Genomic DNA, 19,082 nt, shown 5'->3' on the forward strand with positions numbered 1-19,082 from the left:
GTGAAGGTCTCGATGCTCGTGGTTTAGAGTTGACAGGATTGGATTCTTGGCTGCTTGAAGAACTGAAGTTCACCGTAGATGTTGTCTCCGCGATCTACGTTGTTGCCGTTTTCTTCTCTTCTCCAGGGTCACGTCGATGAGTTAGGTTGATTTCAGGGAGAGCCGTCCCTGCCTTCGAAAAGGGTTTCTCCGAGGAGAGTATCTGCCAGACTTGTCGTCGTTGTTCCGGTGAAGTGATGAGGTAGGAGTTTTCCGTCGTCACAAAAGATCCTTTGGGAATGTCTTTGCAATCCCACTTCTGACACCAATTTGCTACGACCCTCGGTTGAGGCGCAGTAAATAAAAACTTAACTCTGTACGGCGAGCGGTTGTCGAGAAGTTCTCTTCGTGGTCGATGTATAATTTAGAGATCTGGACACTGAGGATGTGTATGTAAGATCTGCAGGTGTAAGTGTGTAATATCTTGGAGTGATACAAGTTCCAGTGTGTAAGTATCTTGAGGTGAATATATAGATTCCACACAATAACAACTTTATAGATTTAGTTGAATTACTTTATTTAGATAGAAGTACACTTATTTACTTAATTAAATGATAAGTACATTAATTAAATGACAATGACAATAATGCGTAGAGGTGCAGCGTGTAAGCAGCACAAGTGATGTTAATTGTGAACATAGGGGAACAGCTTGTTCCTGTTTATATAGTATTCCAGGTCTCTGGGACCGTGAGAGCTTTGTGAACTTTAATCCCTAAGATGCAAAAAAGGGTCATGTGACTAATTTGAATATTGCATCATTGATTGGTTTCCCAAAATAATAGGGTTCCTTTTAAAAGTGCCGAAGAAATGAATGTTTGCCATTATGGCTTACTTTTGGGGCACCGGCTAAGATTAACAGTAATATTAAGATGTAGAAGGAAATAAAGGTTGACTTTAATTACTTAGATTTATAGCCTAGGCTGGGATTATAACAATGGGTTAACTTTAGGTATTAGTTCCTGCTTTCCAATACATAAATAAACTTCATTTTAGTCAGAGAGTAAAGAATATACAGAGCTGCCCATAATTTACACAAACATCACTGGCTGCGCATTGGCCCAAACGTTAATATTGTTTCAGTTTTTTTTAATTTATTTTTAGTCGTGATTTTATTAAATAAATCTGAATTTAAGGGCGATGGGAACAAATCAAGTAGCACGGAGCAGGGGGAGTGTGTGGGCGTGTCCCTGTCAGTGATTTGACAATAAATTAATCTGGCAGTATACAGGCACCTCACATTGTAATATCATCATTTAGTGCACAAAAATAAAGTCTGATTATTTTATTGTACGCTCTACAGCGTTTAACGTATGACTGATGTCGTAGATTATTCAAAGCATTCTCGAACCTTCCTGGTGCCAAAAGTTTGTCTCCAACTCGTCGAGATGATACCCAGATTTCATTTTAGGGAAGTCTATCTTTTCTGACATCAGTGATTTTGGTGTCTGTGTGTTTTGGTCAGAAATTTATAACAATTCTTTTTTTTCAGCACCATGTTGAAGAGCCTGAACCTTCATTTGAATCTCCTCCGCCAATTCCCGAACCTACCGTAAGCATAGTTTATTTAGTATTTTACATCATTTTTAACAATTCCACAAAATAATCACTTCCATGTTTTATTTCCAGCCAGCTTTAGTAGTTATCACTGAAGAAATTAAAGTAACTTCGCCGCCAAAAACAAAGGTATATTCCCTTATGGACTGTGAAAAATTACATATTATGTTATGTTTTCTATTTACACAACTATTTAGGAATTAGATTGCGCAAAATTAATTACTTTCAAAAAATTACGACAAATTCTTTAAAATTATTATTCTACTGGTAAATATATTATGTGTCGAAAGGCAAAATCATTGATCCACATTCCATTCGGTAAACCAAAACTTTTTGAGTAATTTCTTTTGCCTTAGCGTAAAATGCACTTAGAAAATTATTAGTGTACAAACTTACTTTTTTTATGAAAATGTATAAGTATATACATACATATTATTCTATTCTGCACATGAATTGATTATTTATAAATTCCATAAAACATGAATATTGCATAAAGACGTGTGATCCTGGTGCTAAAAGCTCTGTTGTAATCTCACATTCTCTTGACAAGCAATTGGTTGTACATATGCCAAAAATCGTTCAAGTGGATAAGAGTCATTTATGAGAAAGTGGGAGAGGTCACAACGAAACTATAAAATGTAAGTTAATAGACACGCTTCGGCAAGAAAACCTCGGTCCCAGCAGAAGACTGCATTAACCCTTTGAGCATGATAAAGGGTAATATGCAAATCAAATTTATAATCAAATAAGTTTGTCCCATCGTCATCTAGATTATTATTGTTGTGCATGGAGTGTTAGCATGGTGTTCATTACTGTACTTACGTAAATAAGCAAATTGCTAAAGTATTTTGTGTGATGCGTTTAGTCTCCCCGGGTGGGGCGCGGCAGTGATGGGGGTCGGCGCAGCGCCGGGGCGGGGCCCCCCGGAGTCCCCTTGCCGGGCAACGAGACCCTCACGCAGTGCGACGTCTGCACGCAGCCCGGAACCCCCGTTAACCTCGTCAGGTAAATTCATGCTTACTTGATAAGGCGATGTCGCCGCTTCTACCAAAAAGGTTAAGCGCCGAGATCCCACGATCAATTCTACGGAAAATAATAAAATCAAGCTACGCTTGGCACAACCAGGAAAATTCTTTCCCCTTGTTTGGGTTCCCTGAAGGTCACTGTTTTGTTGGAAGGCTCTCTAAGGAGCCCCTTTGTTATCAGTTTCCCTGTGGGATCCTGTTGCCTCAAATACCATTGTAAGTCCTTTACACACTGAGAGGTGACCCAATAACTTGGAGGCACCGTCGGTGAGACTTCCTTCATGCCATTCAGCTCTGAGCATGGTTGTTCACACCTGAGCTTGGGATGACTTGCAGGTTGTGTTTTCACTCGTTGAGTGATGGATTCGCCACACTCCATATGCTTACATGATTGTGTTAATACAGGGTGCGTTTTATGTTCCAAGTCGAAGTTTTATTTTAATAACTTTTAAATGAAATGCAAATTATATTTTATTAATTGATTATATGGTCATTAACATTATGTATGGAATACAATGTCGGTCAAGTGGCCGCCTCTGGCTGTGGCGCAAAGGCGGGCTCTTTTAAGCACATTTTTCATAACATGTTCGCAGACTTCTGGTCAGAGTGACTTTTGGGTGTACTAGAGTGTTAATATTACAAAAAATTGCATTATTGATGTTGTAGCTGAAAACAATTTTTTTTTTTTTTTTTTGAAAATTAGATTTTTTTGTATGAAGATTTTTGGAAAACCGTGCGGCGCACGGCTCAACTGAAATTTCCTGAATGTTTTCATACAAAGAATAGAATTTAAAAAAATCTAAATGGATCTGCACACAAGCTGTATGATTTTGATCACGCTGTTTTATCAACTAATTATTTTAGTGAAACTGTTGCTTATGAAACACGGTTTGAATTCAGAATGGTTACGTAAAATTGATATTTGCCTATTTGATGTCAGAAAGATTTGAATGTTGTTAAATGTGTTTGTTCAGGTGCGACGAATGCGCCAAGCGTTACCACTTCACCTGCCTGGAGCCTCCGCTCAACAAGAACCCCAAGAAACGCGGCTACTCGTGGCACTGCGCCGACTGTGATCCTACTGTAAGTTCATAATCCACATTCACCAAGAACACTTGTACTACCTACTAAATTAACCTTCGTTAAATCATTATTCAAAGGATACAAGATAACTTAATAACTAACTGTATATTATTACAAACTAATAATACATATTTTGGATTGGCACTCACAGATTTAACTTTAACACAGCGTAAAGCAATTTAATTTGAATCGTTGGCTTTTCAAATTTATTGTAAAAAAATTATATTTTTGCACAATACATTTAATTGCCTTATTCTGTTTCAGGAAACGGACTCAAATTGACAAGACACGTTTTTGTAGAAGTTGAACAATGTATTCTGAATGTACGTATTATTAGGATGATTGACTAGTAAATTGCGTTCATGATATTATGATTGATGTATGTATTATGCTAAATTTGTGAAAAGTTATTCATTATTGTTAGCTTATTTTGTATAGCTGATTAACTGTGGCGTTGATGTTTTGTGAAAATACGGTATGCATAAATTATTTAGGATTAATTAGGGATGTAGTTTTACAGTTTTTAAGTCAGTCTCTTTTGAATAAGTGATATTTTTGTGTCATAAAGCTGTCACAACATTCTTGCTTTTTTATTTTCATTGTGAATATATTGTATTATTTTACTTTACAAAAATAAATACTAATTTCACATAAACATAATCATGTTTTTTTTCAACCATTTTTATCCTTTTGCATGCATTACCTCGAAAAAAAGAAAAGCATTGTTGTCTTAGTACTAACGATATATTTATTCAAGTTTTCAAATTTAAGTTACAGCACTATTTATTGTGCCAGCTAAAATGCTGAGCTGCCAGCTGTGCGACCGCTGCTGACACTATCATCGTAAAGACTTAATTTTTTTTTCAAAATAATTTTTTTGTATTATATCTATCCTACGTAGTTTCCTCGGGATAGCTATAAAAAAATTTATTGACGAAATATGAAAATATTCTTGAGTTTTATTATATATTCCAACTAAATAAGCGTTCTTTACAAAAAAAAATAAGTCATATGAGTCGTATAGTTCCTATCTACGATAAGTCCACTTTCGTGAAATGTTGGCAAATTGATATTTTTTAATTACAAGGTTTTTTAAATAAAAACTAGAGAATTATTTATTAAGTGGGCTTTGTTGTCAAACTACGGATGTAAATAATAAGATAAAACCATGAATTTCTTAATAGTTTAGGAGTAATTACGTAACTAATGATGGACTTATCGGCATTTGAAAGTAACTGTCAAATTAATCGTATATAGGAACTCACCAGCCTGTACTTATCGGTGTTTGTTTCTCAACACCGTTGACATGTGAATGACAAGTATAGGGCCAGCAAAAAAATTGATTTAAAGGAAACGAAAATATTTAATAATTATTTTTTTTAACAAATTAATGATAAGAAAAGTGCATAGAAGAAAAATAAAATAAAATACAAATGTACTTACGTAATTTTTTTTTTCGATTTTTTTTTCATAAGTTTTTTACAAAAAAATACGATGGATTAGAATATGTGTTTACAAATAGAAAACCTAAAAATAATTTTTTTTATTGTTTTCCTAAAAAAATAAACAAAATATTTTTTGTACTCTAAACAAAAGTAAACAATTATTGCAATATTTAAGAATTAAACAAAACCAATTTATAGAACGAAACATAATATTATTATAAAAAAGTAAATGCAGATATTTTATGATTACGATTTTTCTGTATTTATCACAAAATATTCAAAAACTATTGTGCCAATCAACTAAATTATAGAACAAAACACAACAATATTATAAAAAAGGAAATGCAAATATTTTGTGATTACAATTTTTCTGTATTTATCACAATAAATTCAAAAGCTCTTTTTCGAATAAACTAAATTATAGAACAATATATATTATTAAAATGATTAAAGAAATGTAGCAATTTTATGATGATAATATTTTTTGTATTCATCTCGATAAATTCAAAAACAGATATTTTTTACACAAAAATCGAGGATTTTCAATTATTAATTCTTAATAAAAACTCGTGGTTTTAAACAAAACAAGTGTATTATTTTTATTAAAAAAACTTTTGTTAATTTGCCAATAATATTATGTACCTTACTTATTACAAGAAATAAACAAATAAAATAAAAACTTTTGTTAATTTGTTAATAGTATTGTGTACCTTACTTATTATTAGAAATAATAATAAACAACTGTAATAAAAATTAAACTTGAAAACAATAAATACAAACTTAAAAATTATTAAAAACAACTGAGTGAAATTTTGGGATCACCCAGTAATGACCGACTCTCAATGAATGATTCCACTCAAAATAGGAGATTTTTAAGGACCTATTACGGCTATCCACGTGTTTTTTCCAAGATTCCTTGATGATGACTCGCTTTCTAGATGTATTACCCGCCACTTGAACAACATTTGTGGTTAGATCGGACATTATTTAGCTGTAAAAACGTATAAAAAGGCAGACACTTTTACAAAACAACTGCTTCAGCGGCCATGTTAGAATTTGAGAAATGCTTCCCCCCCATTGGCTGCCTGGACGAAATCTTTCTCGCTCATTGGCTGCCTGCACGAGCGGTGGACTTATCGGCTTTTGGAACATACTGCTCCGTGGATTTATTGTTGTTTGGAACTCATTGCGATTTTTAAATCCACTTTTCGTAGGTTTTTACGGCCTTTTTGAACTCATCGATATTTGATTAGTGTGCTAAAGAGCCGCTAGAGTAAAACTGCATCATTAGTTCATTTTTGGAGAAAAGTGGACTTATCGTAGATAGGAACTATACGACTCATATGAGACTTGTACAGTGCTGTTACTTTTGAAAATTAAAAATTATGACATTTGACGGAATTTTCGATGCACTTTTTAACAGATAAAAATCAATGTTTGCAAGTGACGAAACAACAAGCTAGAATATTATGATGCACTATTTACTTGCCAAGCGAATAAAATTTATTTTATTATTCTAGGATCATTTTTATGTTTCAAAATAGTATAAAATCGAGTCAAGTGCAGTGAGTTCCTAGCAAATCCCAGTTAAAATAAGTATGCTGCCAGTACTCAGGTAAAATATTATTATGAAGCACTGCCATTCTTTTTCATTTTTAAAGTGGTCTCCAACCTGTTTTACTTAACCCATTGTGCCAATTTGTTAGGTTTTGCGAACAAACAGCTGTTACCACCGGTCATATGGTCTCATAAAAATCCTTGTTTCTCCCTTACTGTCAAGGTTAGAAATATGATCTAAGCGATGTTAGAAAGAGTAAACACCTCTGTGAAACATTGCGAATTTTTTATAAATTATTTTTATATGAAATGACAAAAAAGCGAGGTTACAACAGTGTTTAAAATTGATTTGTCTGATAAAATGTGTATTTTTTTTTCATTTTCCGTTTGAATTTTTAAGAATTATGCATGCATTCAATTTGCTTATATTTCAAAGATGATATGTTTTTTCTGACAATAAAATTTGAAGACTTATTTCATCATCAAAAACAGTTTTTATTTTTCGGTTATTCCATTTATTTTGCAAAGCAGAAATACACTTGAATTCTTCAACCTTCTGCCAGAGGCCTGAAGGATTAGGAGGAAACACATAATTTTATATTCCCATCTCTAAAATAAATAATCTCGTAATTTTTAAATTATGGTGATATTTTTGTATTTCATGTCACTCTACCTACCAAAGAAATAAATAATATGCTGATAAAACTGTTATCATTAGGAATATTCAGAAGTGGTCATTTGAGCGACACTTGACCCCAAACTCTTATAATAAAAAAGACAGCATTTACTTTTTTATTGCTAGTCTTAAATGTTCCTTGAAGGAATGCTTTTATTGGCATAATTAAAATATTTAACTCCTGAGCTACTAATGATCCACTTTGTTTTATAAATCTATAAATGCATAGGTAATATACTTTTAAAACAAACTTGTATACTAGTAGTTTTTTTAATTTTTCTAATTTTCTTTTATTCAATAAATCTAAACCAAAATCCTCTGAATTCAAGATTTATAAGAAGGTCAAACCTACTTACTTATAAACCACGTAATATTTTTTGATTTGTTTTTTTAAATTATGAATATTACAATATTTTCAAAGAAACGTCACTGTCTCAATTACAATTCCTTTTCATACTTTCTTCAGGTTGGTAGGTCTGATAATATTGAATATTAAAGTCGATACACAGCACAATTAACATAAAATTAAAAAAAAAAAATGATAAACGAAAAAGCTAAACTCACACATTGTTTATGTTTGTATATCTGTAAAACATTTCAAAAAAATTATAGCATCAGGGAAATGTTTAAATCAGCACTGAAAATGAAGCGATATTTGAGTGTGGTATTTTCTCTATATGCGTTATACAGATGTCACTAGATGTTAACACCGCCCATCTATCGACAGCTTACACAAGTTAAAAATGAATTACTGCTCTTTTTCCTATAAAAAATCCTTAAAATCGAATGAAAAATATTGAGGGGAGAAGTTGAAATTTTTGGTTGTATTTATTTTTGGATGAGAAATCTAAAAATATTAAATTTTCTTTGAAAATATTAAAAAAAAAAATTAGTTCTGGACAACAGCTTCACCTATCCTATCTTTCAAGTTGGAACCAACCAAACACATTCATAAAATATCACTGAAATCGGTTTCGGAGATTAGCTTTTACGAACACCGTGACACGTGCTTTATATATAGACATGTAGCAGTCAGGAGGTTAATACATTAAGATTATGGTGGTGAATCACACACTTAATGCAGAATGTGTTTTGTGAGTTGTTGTTATGAAACAATGTTCCCATTTCGTGGGGAATTCCCCAAATTGCGGGGAATTTCTAAAAAATTAAACAATTTTAGTTGCAGGAAAAATGCCAGGATTCTGCAATATGAGAACTGACGTAACCAATACCAATTAAAAGAGCATTTCTTGATTATCCAACTGTGTTGAAATATAATATTTACAATTCCGGATGTACTGTAATTTTGTTTTCTTTCACAACCATTTTTCAAAATTCCTATTTTTTAAGCCTGAACGAAAGACAGAATGCGAAAATAACTAAATAATGCATAATTAATGCTTTCAATTTCAATTGATTTTTCAAGGTAAAATTATTATGAATTTAATAGTTATTTCGTTTTCCCTAATTTCGGGTTTTTAACATCAAATGTGGGTATTTTAGAATAGATGCATTGGCAACCCTGGTATTTTAGAATACAAAATACTATGCTAATGGTAAGTCTGGGGAAAAGTCCTTCAGATCTGGGGGATTTAGAATTTCAAAGAGAGAAAGGGAGTTATTTGAATAAAGTTTTCTTTGCTCCTTTACTTATCTGTGAAATGGGAACTTGATCAACAATTCTATGTACTGTTGTTCAGTGGAGTCAATTGTCATTTGCTATTGCTGGAGTGCCAGTTGCTACGTGAGTGGTTTATTTATGAGTTTGCGTCACTGGGAATCACAGTGGAAAGGGAACTTTTTCTTTGTACTGGTGTTTAGTTTTTTTGCAAAAAAATGGAGCCCTTCGACAAGAATACTTACAAGCTATTTGATCCGATCCTGCAAACCGTCAGTAGAGAGCTGACTATTGATAAAAGCTCCGTAAGAGATCAGCTTAAAGCTTTTCGGCAAGTATTGGACGGATTCAGAGAGAAACTAATGGAGGCTGACCCATTTCTGTCTTTGTACAAGGAAATTAAATATTCGGGAAGTTATGCCAATAACATCAAAATAAAGGAACCTGATGAATTCGACATGATGTTATGCATCAAGTTACCGAGTGAGCTGAACGTCAAAATCCTCAACACACACCATCGTGCTTATGTTCAACTTAAAACTGACGGACTTGAAGCTCTCAAGATAAAACAAAACTGGGATAAATATAAATGCATAGAAAAGTGGCTGAATAACAAAAACTTGATAATGCAGGATAAATTTCGTGAATGGATGGAAGGAGTGATTCAAAAAGTATTGAATCAGCTACAGAATGTTCTCACTTGTGGAAGAAACCAATATGAACTGAAATTAACAAAATCCAATCCGGCCTTTACTTTGCATGTACAAGGTCTTAGCAATGAAAACATTAAGTTTGACATGGACCTTGTTCCTAATTTTATATTTGAGTTACCCGTCTGGCCCATTAATGTAAAACAGAAGTATGCCAAGCAGTTTAAGGCGCAAGAATGGTTTGTGATTGCCAAACCGATTTACAATAAGGAAAAGAAACGTCACCAATGTTGGTGTGTCGTGTTTCCCGAGCAAGAATCGGAAATATTGGAAAACAACAACAATATGAAAAGTACCATCAGGTTCATGAAACAGCTAAGAGACGTTCATAGAATTCCTTTCCTGAAAAGTTATTTTATAAACATGGTGTTTATTTTGCAGGCGGAGAAAAAGGGAAAAGGTTTCTGGAATAATCCACTCAGTTTCCTGTTCATGCACATGCTTGGCCAAATGCGGACTTGTATTGAAAATGAGAGTATTCTTTCCATATGGGTCAAAGGGTTAAACTTGCTGGAAAAACCTTCGCATGATCAACTCAACGACTGCCTGATTAAGATAGACAATATCATAAAAATGATTAAAAGCAATTACCCAAGTAATCCACAAATCATTGCCAAGATACTCAATGTGAATGTGTGAAATATTTCCTAAGATTTATCAAAGCTTTCCATTAATAATTAAGGAAAATCTTCCAACAAGAAATTTTAAAACCAGTCTCCTAGATCAGACTTTATTAGACTCCTAACTTTAGACTTCTTTAATCAAAGTGGAAAGAGAAAACTTCAATGGCTTCATCGAGGAAGAGTTGCCGAATGATAATACTCCAGAGGACAATCCTGAACATAAGTGTAAACCTAAAAAGGAGCCACTCCAGGGAGCGGCCCTTCTCAGTTCAGCATGCGGATATCACGCTCCAGCCCTTCTGCCAGTTCTACCAACTCAACATCCATCTGCATAGGCTCTTCCACATGGGGGGGCGAGCTGCACATCAGACCCTGGAACTCAGCTCAAGACGCACCGCCCATGCTCTGGATGTGCCACCTCCAGGGCTGGCCCTGTGCAGGCTTCATCGGAGCAATTCACTTCAGGGGCCGTCTTGCCAAGGAGCCAAGGCGCTGATAATACCTAGCACAGTGCCTTTAAGGTTTGACTACCGCCAGGCGTCGTTTGGCTCAGAGCCGGCCCTGGCCACTTCTGCCACGTACTTTAAACTCTTGCATTCCACGGGCTCTTTGCTACCTGTGCCACTGGCGGCGGTCTTGGTCGCTAGACGACGCATGTTCATAAATCTGACACTTCATAATTGATCTCCTTTTTTGTCTTTTCCACTATTCTCCATATTTTTTTCTTATGTTTACAGATTAATGGTGTCTGACATTGGAGGGTCTAGAGTCGTTAAAAAAATATAGCTTTGTACAACAACAAAAAATAGAATATTGACAAGCCGTTGGAAATGTGGTGAGCCCCCTCCAATGTGTCAGTGGTGGAAAATCACGCAATTATAAAACACATTGATTTTCAGAATTATTTATCTAAATGTGAAAATAAAATAACACTACCTGGAATTCAACAAGAAGATTACTTTTTTTTAAAGATAAGATGAAATCGAAAGGATTATTCGATTGTTAAAATTCCTGCTGCGTTTGTGTGTATTGGTGCCAGCTTACAATCAGTAAATAGATTAACATTCTAATAGTGCAATGTATCTGTTTTATGAATGTAGAATATATTTAATTTGATTTTTTTTCTTATGAGAAAATGTTATTAACCTTAATAATGCATTTATGTAACTTATATAATAATATGTTGTTATGAACGAACCTGTTACATTCACATATTATATTAAATGTTGCCACTCAGCTTCTTTAGAACTAGATTTAGCTCTAAATTGAGACCGTCAGCTCAAAAAAAAGTAATTTAGCTTCTTAGCCAATTTTTCATATCTAGCTCCTTTTTTATACTAAACTGATCAACGAAAAATAACAATTTAAGAGTTATTTCTTTAGGAATCGGTTATTTTTATCCCACATAATATCTTTTTGCGCGGCCTACTCCTCCCCGGGAGACAAAAATATTTTTTCTGGTAACCCATAACGTTTCTCCTACAAACCCCCCTCCCTGTTTTTTTTTCGGTCCCAAAGTTTTAGCTCCTTATTGGGTGACATCTGGCTTTATTTTGAAAATCGAGTTGTCAACACTGATTATATTGGAAATATGCTTCATACTACATATTATTATTTTTTTGAATATTTTTAACCCTATGTATTTGAGAACAAATAAAAAATATTTCTATATTATTCTAACGTGTGTTTGTTTTTTGATGCCACGGGGTACCCTGGTTACTCATAGCCAACTAAGGACCCATTATTTATCTGGTGATATTGTGAAATATTTTCCATTTATTGCACAAATTATTTTCTCTTTAAAGGTTGCTTTCACTTTCGTATGCACCTGCGAGCCGAACCGCTGATGAACTGTTTGATGAAATTATCTTTTCCATGAACCACAATCCTTTGTTATGGAACCAACCAACTGCCAATGGCGTGAACCACCAGCAGTCAAATATGAATAATAATTTCAAATTAATTGACTATTACATTTGTTCCCATTCTCAATTATGAAGGAGATTACTTAGATATAAGTGAGCGTCATAAAATAATACATAATTTAAAAAAAGTGAGTACAACTTAAATTATAAAAATTTAACATTTTCTACTCAAGAGTTTGTAATATTGCCAACACAATTTTTTTCCTCTCCTCAAACACAAACTCCTCACAGATGTCGTCTTTGGTGACGATGTGTGGAGGGAGGAAATACAGAAGCCGATCGACCCTCTCTTATAAGGCATTATGGAACTATCCAAACAAATTATCTTTTGATTAATTGAATTGAAAACTTTAACTTAAAATGTATCACATCGATACCCCCAAACGATTTTCGTGGCGCTTTTCTAGAGTAGCCAAATAACCCCGAACGAGGTTTGAAGCAGTCAATGAGTTAATATTATACATACAATGCTATTTATGAATACCAAGTCTTAGAATTATGAATTATATTTTTCTCCACTCAAATTTTATTTTCGATTAATATTACGTTACTTGGGTGTTCCTGTATTTTTGTATCACCAGTGTATAAATGAATTTAAATGAAGTTTAATATTGCATTTTGTAACATCAAAGCTGTATTTTGGTATCATCAAAGTCTAAGAATAAATTTAATTTGCATTCATAATCAGATAAGCCATAATGATAGTATTTTAAGATAATCCAAACATCTTTGACAAAATACAACAATAAGTGTGAGTGAGATTAAATTAATCAGGTAGTTAAGATTGTAGAGTGACTCACACACTAAATGCAGAAGTTGTTGTGGAAGTGGAGGGACTTTAGGTTGATACCTGTTAGATTCAGTTCTTTCTCTTTGTCAGTTGTCATTTGCCATAGCTGGTTACCAGTTGCCAGCTGCCACTGTCACCAGTCTGAAACCGTCTGCAACTATTATCCAAGTGGGACAGAATTTGGAGTCACTGAGAATCACTGTGAAAAGAGAACAATTCTTTGTAGTGGTATTTAGTTTTTGTGCAAAAATGGAGCCCTTTGACAAGAATACTTACAAGCTATTTGATCCGATCTTGCAAAAAATCAGTAAGGAGCTGACCATTGATAAAAGCTCTGTGAGAGATCAGCTTGAAGCTTTTCGGCAAGTATTGGACGGATTCAGAGAAAAACTGATGGAAGCCGACCCACTGCTGACTTTGTACAAGGGAATTAAATATTCGGGAAGTTATGCAAATAACATCCAAATAAAGGAACCTGACGAATTCGATATGATGTTATGCATGAAGCTGCCGAGCGAGCTGAATGTCCAAATCCTCAACACAAACTATCCCGCTTATGTTCAACTCAAAACTGACGGACTGGAAGCTCTCAAGAAAAAACAAAACTGGGATAAATATAAAAGCATCGAAAAATGGATGGAGAAGAATTTTATAATGCAGAATAAATTTCGTGAATGGATGGAAGGTGTGATTCAAAAAGTACTGAATCAACTCCAGAATGTTCTCACTTGTGGAAGAAACCGATATCATCTAAGATTGACAAAATCCAATCCGGCCTTTACCTTACATGTGCAAAGTCTTACCAATGCAAGCATTAACTTTGACATGGACCTTGTTCCTAATTTCATCTTTCAGTTACCGGTCTGGCCCCCCATTGTAAAACAGATTTATGCCAAGAAGTACAAGGCGCAAGAATGGTTTGTGATCGCCAAACCAATTTACAATGAGGATAACAATCGTCACAAATGTTGGCGCATCGTTTTTCCAGAACATGAATCGGAAATATTGGAGAGCAACAACAATATGAAAAGTACCATCAGGTTCATGAAACAGCTAAGAGACGTTCATAGAATTCCTTTCCTGAAAAGTTACTTTATAAATATGGTGTTTATCTTGGAGGTGGAGAAAAGGGGAAAAGATCCTGGTTTCTGGAATAATCCACTCAGTTTCCTGTTCATGCACATGCTTGTCCAAATACGGAGTTATATTCAAAAGGAGAGTATTCCTTACTTTTGGGACAACAGGTTGAACCTTCTGGATAAACCCTCGCATCATCAACTCAATGACTGCCTGATTAAGATAGATAATATCTTTAAAACTATTAAAAGCAATCAAAATAATCCTCAAACCATTGCCAAGATACTCGATGTGAATGTGTGAAATATTTCCTAAGATTTATCAAAGCTTTCCATTAATAAGGAAAATCTTACAACAAGAAATTTTAAAACCAGTCTCCTAGATCAGACTTTATTAGACTCCTAACTTTTAGACTTCTTATTAATATAATATATAATAATAATATATATTAATATACATATTACAAAATGGAATGGGAAGACTTCAACGTCTTCATCAAGGAACAGTTGCCGAATCATAATGCTCCAGAGGACAATCCTTGGCATAAGTGTTAACCTAAAAAGGAGCCACTCCAGGGAGCGGCCCTTCTCAGTTCAGCATTCGGGCATCACGCCACAGTCTCCGCCAGTTCTACCATCTCAACACTTATGTGCACACGCTCATCTACTCCTGCTGCTGGAACCCTGCCCACGTAGCATGCTCATGCTTGTGATGTGAACCTCTGTCACTACTCAACCACTTATCCAAACTCTTGGAATCCACGGACATACCGTTCCCTTCTACCTGTGTCACTGGTGGCGCCCTTTGAGTGTTCAAATTAGATCCATCATCAAATCAAGTAGTTATATAACACATTGCTTTTCAGAATTAGTTATGTAAAAGTGAAAACAAAATTATCATGCCAACTGGAATTCAACAGAAAAATTATTATTTTTAAAGATAAGATTTAATCAAAAGCATCATTAGATTGTAAAAATTCCTGCTGCATTTATTTACAGCGATTCTTACATAAACACTATAAATAGCTAAAATATTAATGTTGACGTATTCAGATAAATTTTGATGGATGTTAATAATAAGTTTCATGTATTTTTATTAAGATATACATATTAATCATTTTTCTTTGTCTTGTGAGTAAATGTTATTAACCTTAATAATGCATTTATGCAAATTCATGTTATATTTTATTTCTACGAACAAACTTGTTCATATACATATCGTAAATATGCTATGTACTTACTATTATTTTTTTAAGAATTTTGTTTTTATCCCTATGTATTTTGTAAAACAAATAAAAAAATATTTTATTTTTAAACAATAATTATTAGCCTGAAACACCTACATAAATTGAAAAAAATCTTCTGAAACATACATGTCGCTGACGGGAATTGAACCCTGAGCCTTCTGATTGCCAGTCAGGTGATCTACCAATTGCACTACATTGACTTCTTTGAAAATCCGCCAAATTATTAAATATGCACTGGTATTTTTCATTCAACAATTATTGCTTTTGAGATTTTTTCACTAGAAAACAAAGTTTATTTTTGTAGGAAAGGCATTGATAATGCTAATTCATCTCCTGCTAGATTATATCTTCATTTATAAGTGATAATATTTTGACTTTAGACAAGGTTTTTTGTGCTTTACATAAAAAACCCTGTTTTTTAAACAATAAAAATAACAAAATACCTATTTATATAATATTTTAATGGTAGTTTTCAATCCCACACAGTAGAGGAGCCAATATTTATCTGGTTATAGTCTATCTTTGCAATCGGTCGACCGATGACATAGCGCTGACGAGCTGATCTGATGATAATGTATGGAACCGACGCACGCTTGGCACTATTTCCAGCCTTAATGCTTCAATAAACTGTATTGTCGTCATCGATGTATTTTGTCTCTCTATGATGGTCGTACTGTTTTTTCTTATTTTCAGAGGTACTGTTGCTATTAGAATTACTTATACTATTTAGTGAATCCTATTTTTCCCTACATTCCCGGGTTACGAATAACTTGACAATATTTGAAAATCTTCTACTACCACCACAGTAAGTGAATGGATCCAAACGCGATGTCAACTCAGCCACTGACCGGTTATTATTTAATTATTTGTATGCTAATAATTGTCGCTTCATCTAAATTGTTATCTAATGTATTAACTACTTAAGTTAATTACTACTAATTATTTGATTTTAATTTCTACCATTACTGTCAATTAACCTCTATTGATTAATTAAGATAAAACATCCCATTTGTATATTTTTAAACATTAATTGCATTAAATATTAGAAAATACTTTATTGTATTTTATTACTACTTTTTTAATCTTTAGAAGTGATTTTAAAAAAAAAATAGGATTGGGAGAGAGAATCATTTTTTTCTGGCTTATAATTATACTGTTTATTTATTTAAAAACCTTTAGTTTTATGTGTAAAGAAATTGTTATCACTCGTTTTCGATAGACAGGCTACGTTTTTTTTAATTACTTTTGTACAATAATAAATAGCAAAGCAAATTATTTTTAAATCTACTCATAAAAACACTATTTTTACGAAACAATAAATTACAATTGTGATTTTTTTTATATAAAAGCTACTTTTTAAGAGTTTATGCTTTTGAAACCTAATTGGAACTCATAATAAATTTTGTGTTTTTGAAACTGAATTGGAACTCATTTTTGTTGTATTATAAGTTTTGTGCCTTATACATAATTGGAGCTCATATTTGTCGTATAATAATTTTTAAGAATATAAAGTATAAACTTTTTTCTCTCATTTGACAGCCCTGCATTATTGCAATTGATTTTAAATTAAAATTGTATGGGGATGACAACTATTTCCAATAATTTCTAAGATATTTTCGTATGTTGGTATTCCCGATATTACACGCGGAGCTAGAAAAAACATTATTACAATTTAATTTGTGCATATTAGATAGATTAGATTAGATATGCATGTTAGATATATATTTGGGCGGAACAGTGGATATAAAATAAAATAAATTTAGAACATTAATGCAAGTTTTTTTACAATGTTTTAAAAAACTTAACCTCTCCTCACCTGATCTGACCTAACCTAACTTTTCGTAACCAAACTTTCCTTGTCCTATCCTGACCTAACGTTACTTAACCTATCCTAACATAACCTATAATAACCCAACCTTTTTGAAAAATATTTATTCATTTATAAAACATGCCTAAATACCTTTATTTTATTTTCAGAATTTCAGAGTTTGGCCTAAATAGTACCTACCTAATTTGCATATAGTAAATGGTAATAATTTCTCTTCTAGCCACTCGTATGGTATCAGGAATACCAACATAAGAAAATTTCATCAACAGAATTTATTTTGGCCGCCATCCCGAATGCTACGAAAGCGAATTTGCATTTTACGTAAATACAAATTATAATGCTAAAATTAAAAAATTCCCAAAATGCAGACAGTTTCCTTTTATAATAATTAAGGCAAATCAAAGGTTAAACCCATTAGTCCGAAGATTTAGCTCTAGACCCTCATAAAGTCGTAAATCTGAAATGGGAAAATGTTAAGCCAGCGACCCAAGGGCAATAAAAACCTTCGCCCAATGCTAGGCTATATTTCAATTATTTGAAGGTCGTATTGTAAAAATATAATTTTAAAAAAAGTCATTTTAAAATAATAATAAATCTAGCGGTGAGAATGGCGATGCCAGCGCCATGGACCCGAACAACGTACCGAAGTGGTGTAAAGCGGAACCACTATAGTTCCAGCACCCCATCACAGGCGTGCTACGGTCGCTGGAACGCGCGGCTGAAGACATATGATTCCGCAACCGATAGTTCCCATCCCGCCTCAGGAGCATGAGGTTCCTCGCCCGCTGAGGAACCTCCTGCCCTCCCCCTTGGGTCCGTCTCCGAGGCTCGTCTGCCCAGGAAAACAGTTCCCATCCTGCCCTCCCCCTTAAATCGGTCTCTGAGGCTCGTCCGCCTAGGAAGCTGCCCTCTCAGGAGTTACCATTTCTCCTCCGCCGAGAAACCTCCTGCCCTCCCCCTTGGAGCGGTTGCCGAGGCTCTTCCGCCCAGGAAGCTGCCCTCTCAGGAGTTGCCATCTCGCTTCCGCCGAGGAACCTCCTGCCCTCCCCCTTGAAGCGGTTGCCGAGGCTCTTCCCGTAACCCCGTGAACTCCCGCCCAGGAATCCCGAGTGGTCGCCAGACTTCCGTCCAGAAAGCTGCCCTCTCAGGAGTCGCTGCCTGTCGACTCCACCCTTCGGAGCCTTGGCCCAGGCTGAACTGATTCCTCCCTTCGGAACCAGCCCAATTTGCCGCTTGTGTTATCAGTAATAAGTGCGAACGTGGAGATCCGCGGTTCCAGAATCATCGTAAATTGAAGTGCCTGAACAATTTTGCATATTTATTTCGTAACGTGACCCAACTTTTAAAGACATTGAATGAACAATAATTTAGTATTAAGTAAAAGGAAAATTAATTTTAAGAATTAGAATTAAGTCTAGATTAAGACTAACTTTTAACTTTAAACATTTTTAAATAAAATTTTTAATAGTGTTTGTAACTTCTTTTTTTTACTCGTTCCTCCTTTTCTTTTACATGCATAGTATTAATATTAAACTCCCTTGAGTATAGTTATAACAATTGGCGCCCAACGTGGGGCCAAATTTTATTACTCTATACTATAGGTAAGTTACTTAGTTACAAACACTATTAAAAAATTATTTTTATAAATCAAAATGCCATTTTTCACACACACTTTGGTTGGTAGATAAAATCACAACTAAACATTTGACAATTATCAAAGAATAATTGCGTAATCCCAGTTCCCAGTGGATATCAAATCATATTAGGTAGTACGAAACACAATGTACCACGGAAAAAATATTCCCTTTTGTGATCTTGTTCGTCAAGCAATCAGACATATTTTTTACCTTTCTCTGAACACATGCTGAACACTGACCAATGACGTG

General features: G+C 34.1%; 2 protein-coding genes across 4 annotated transcripts in view; both read left to right on the plus strand.

Annotated features, from left to right (window-relative positions):
- Positions 1–4,523, plus strand: part of LOC149422890 (uncharacterized) — a 41,593-nt gene extending 37,070 nt beyond the window's left edge. For 2 of the 3 annotated variants that reach the window (XM_089632335.1, XM_089632336.1), the window contains exons 16-20: positions 1,529–1,588; positions 1,666–1,722; positions 2,459–2,598; positions 3,593–3,701; positions 3,966–4,523. In XM_089632335.1, coding sequence (XP_089488461.1) covers positions 1,529–1,588; positions 1,666–1,722; positions 2,459–2,598; positions 3,593–3,701; positions 3,966–3,983 — 384 coding nt within the window. In that variant the 3' untranslated portion in view covers positions 3,984–4,523. The remainder of the gene's footprint in view (positions 1–1,528; positions 1,589–1,665; positions 1,723–2,458; positions 2,599–3,592; positions 3,702–3,965) is intronic. The other variant, XM_089632337.1, reaches the window with a different exon arrangement.
- An 8,721-nt stretch (positions 4,524–13,244) lies between these two features.
- Positions 13,245–15,328, plus strand: LOC149422892 (cyclic GMP-AMP synthase-like receptor). Its single transcript, XM_089632757.1, has one exon. The coding sequence runs from the start codon at positions 13,295–13,297 to the stop codon at positions 14,423–14,425; it is 1,131 nt and encodes a 376-aa protein (XP_089488883.1). The 5' UTR covers positions 13,245–13,294; the 3' UTR covers positions 14,426–15,328.
- The last annotated feature ends 3,754 nt before the right edge of the window (positions 15,329–19,082 follow it).

The sequence above is a fragment of the Hesperophylax consimilis genome, chromosome 6, assembly GCF_061612785.1.
Source record: "Hesperophylax consimilis isolate HC1 chromosome 6, BYU_Hcon_1.0, whole genome shotgun sequence".
Lineage (NCBI taxonomy): Eukaryota > Metazoa > Arthropoda > Insecta > Trichoptera > Limnephilidae > Hesperophylax > Hesperophylax consimilis.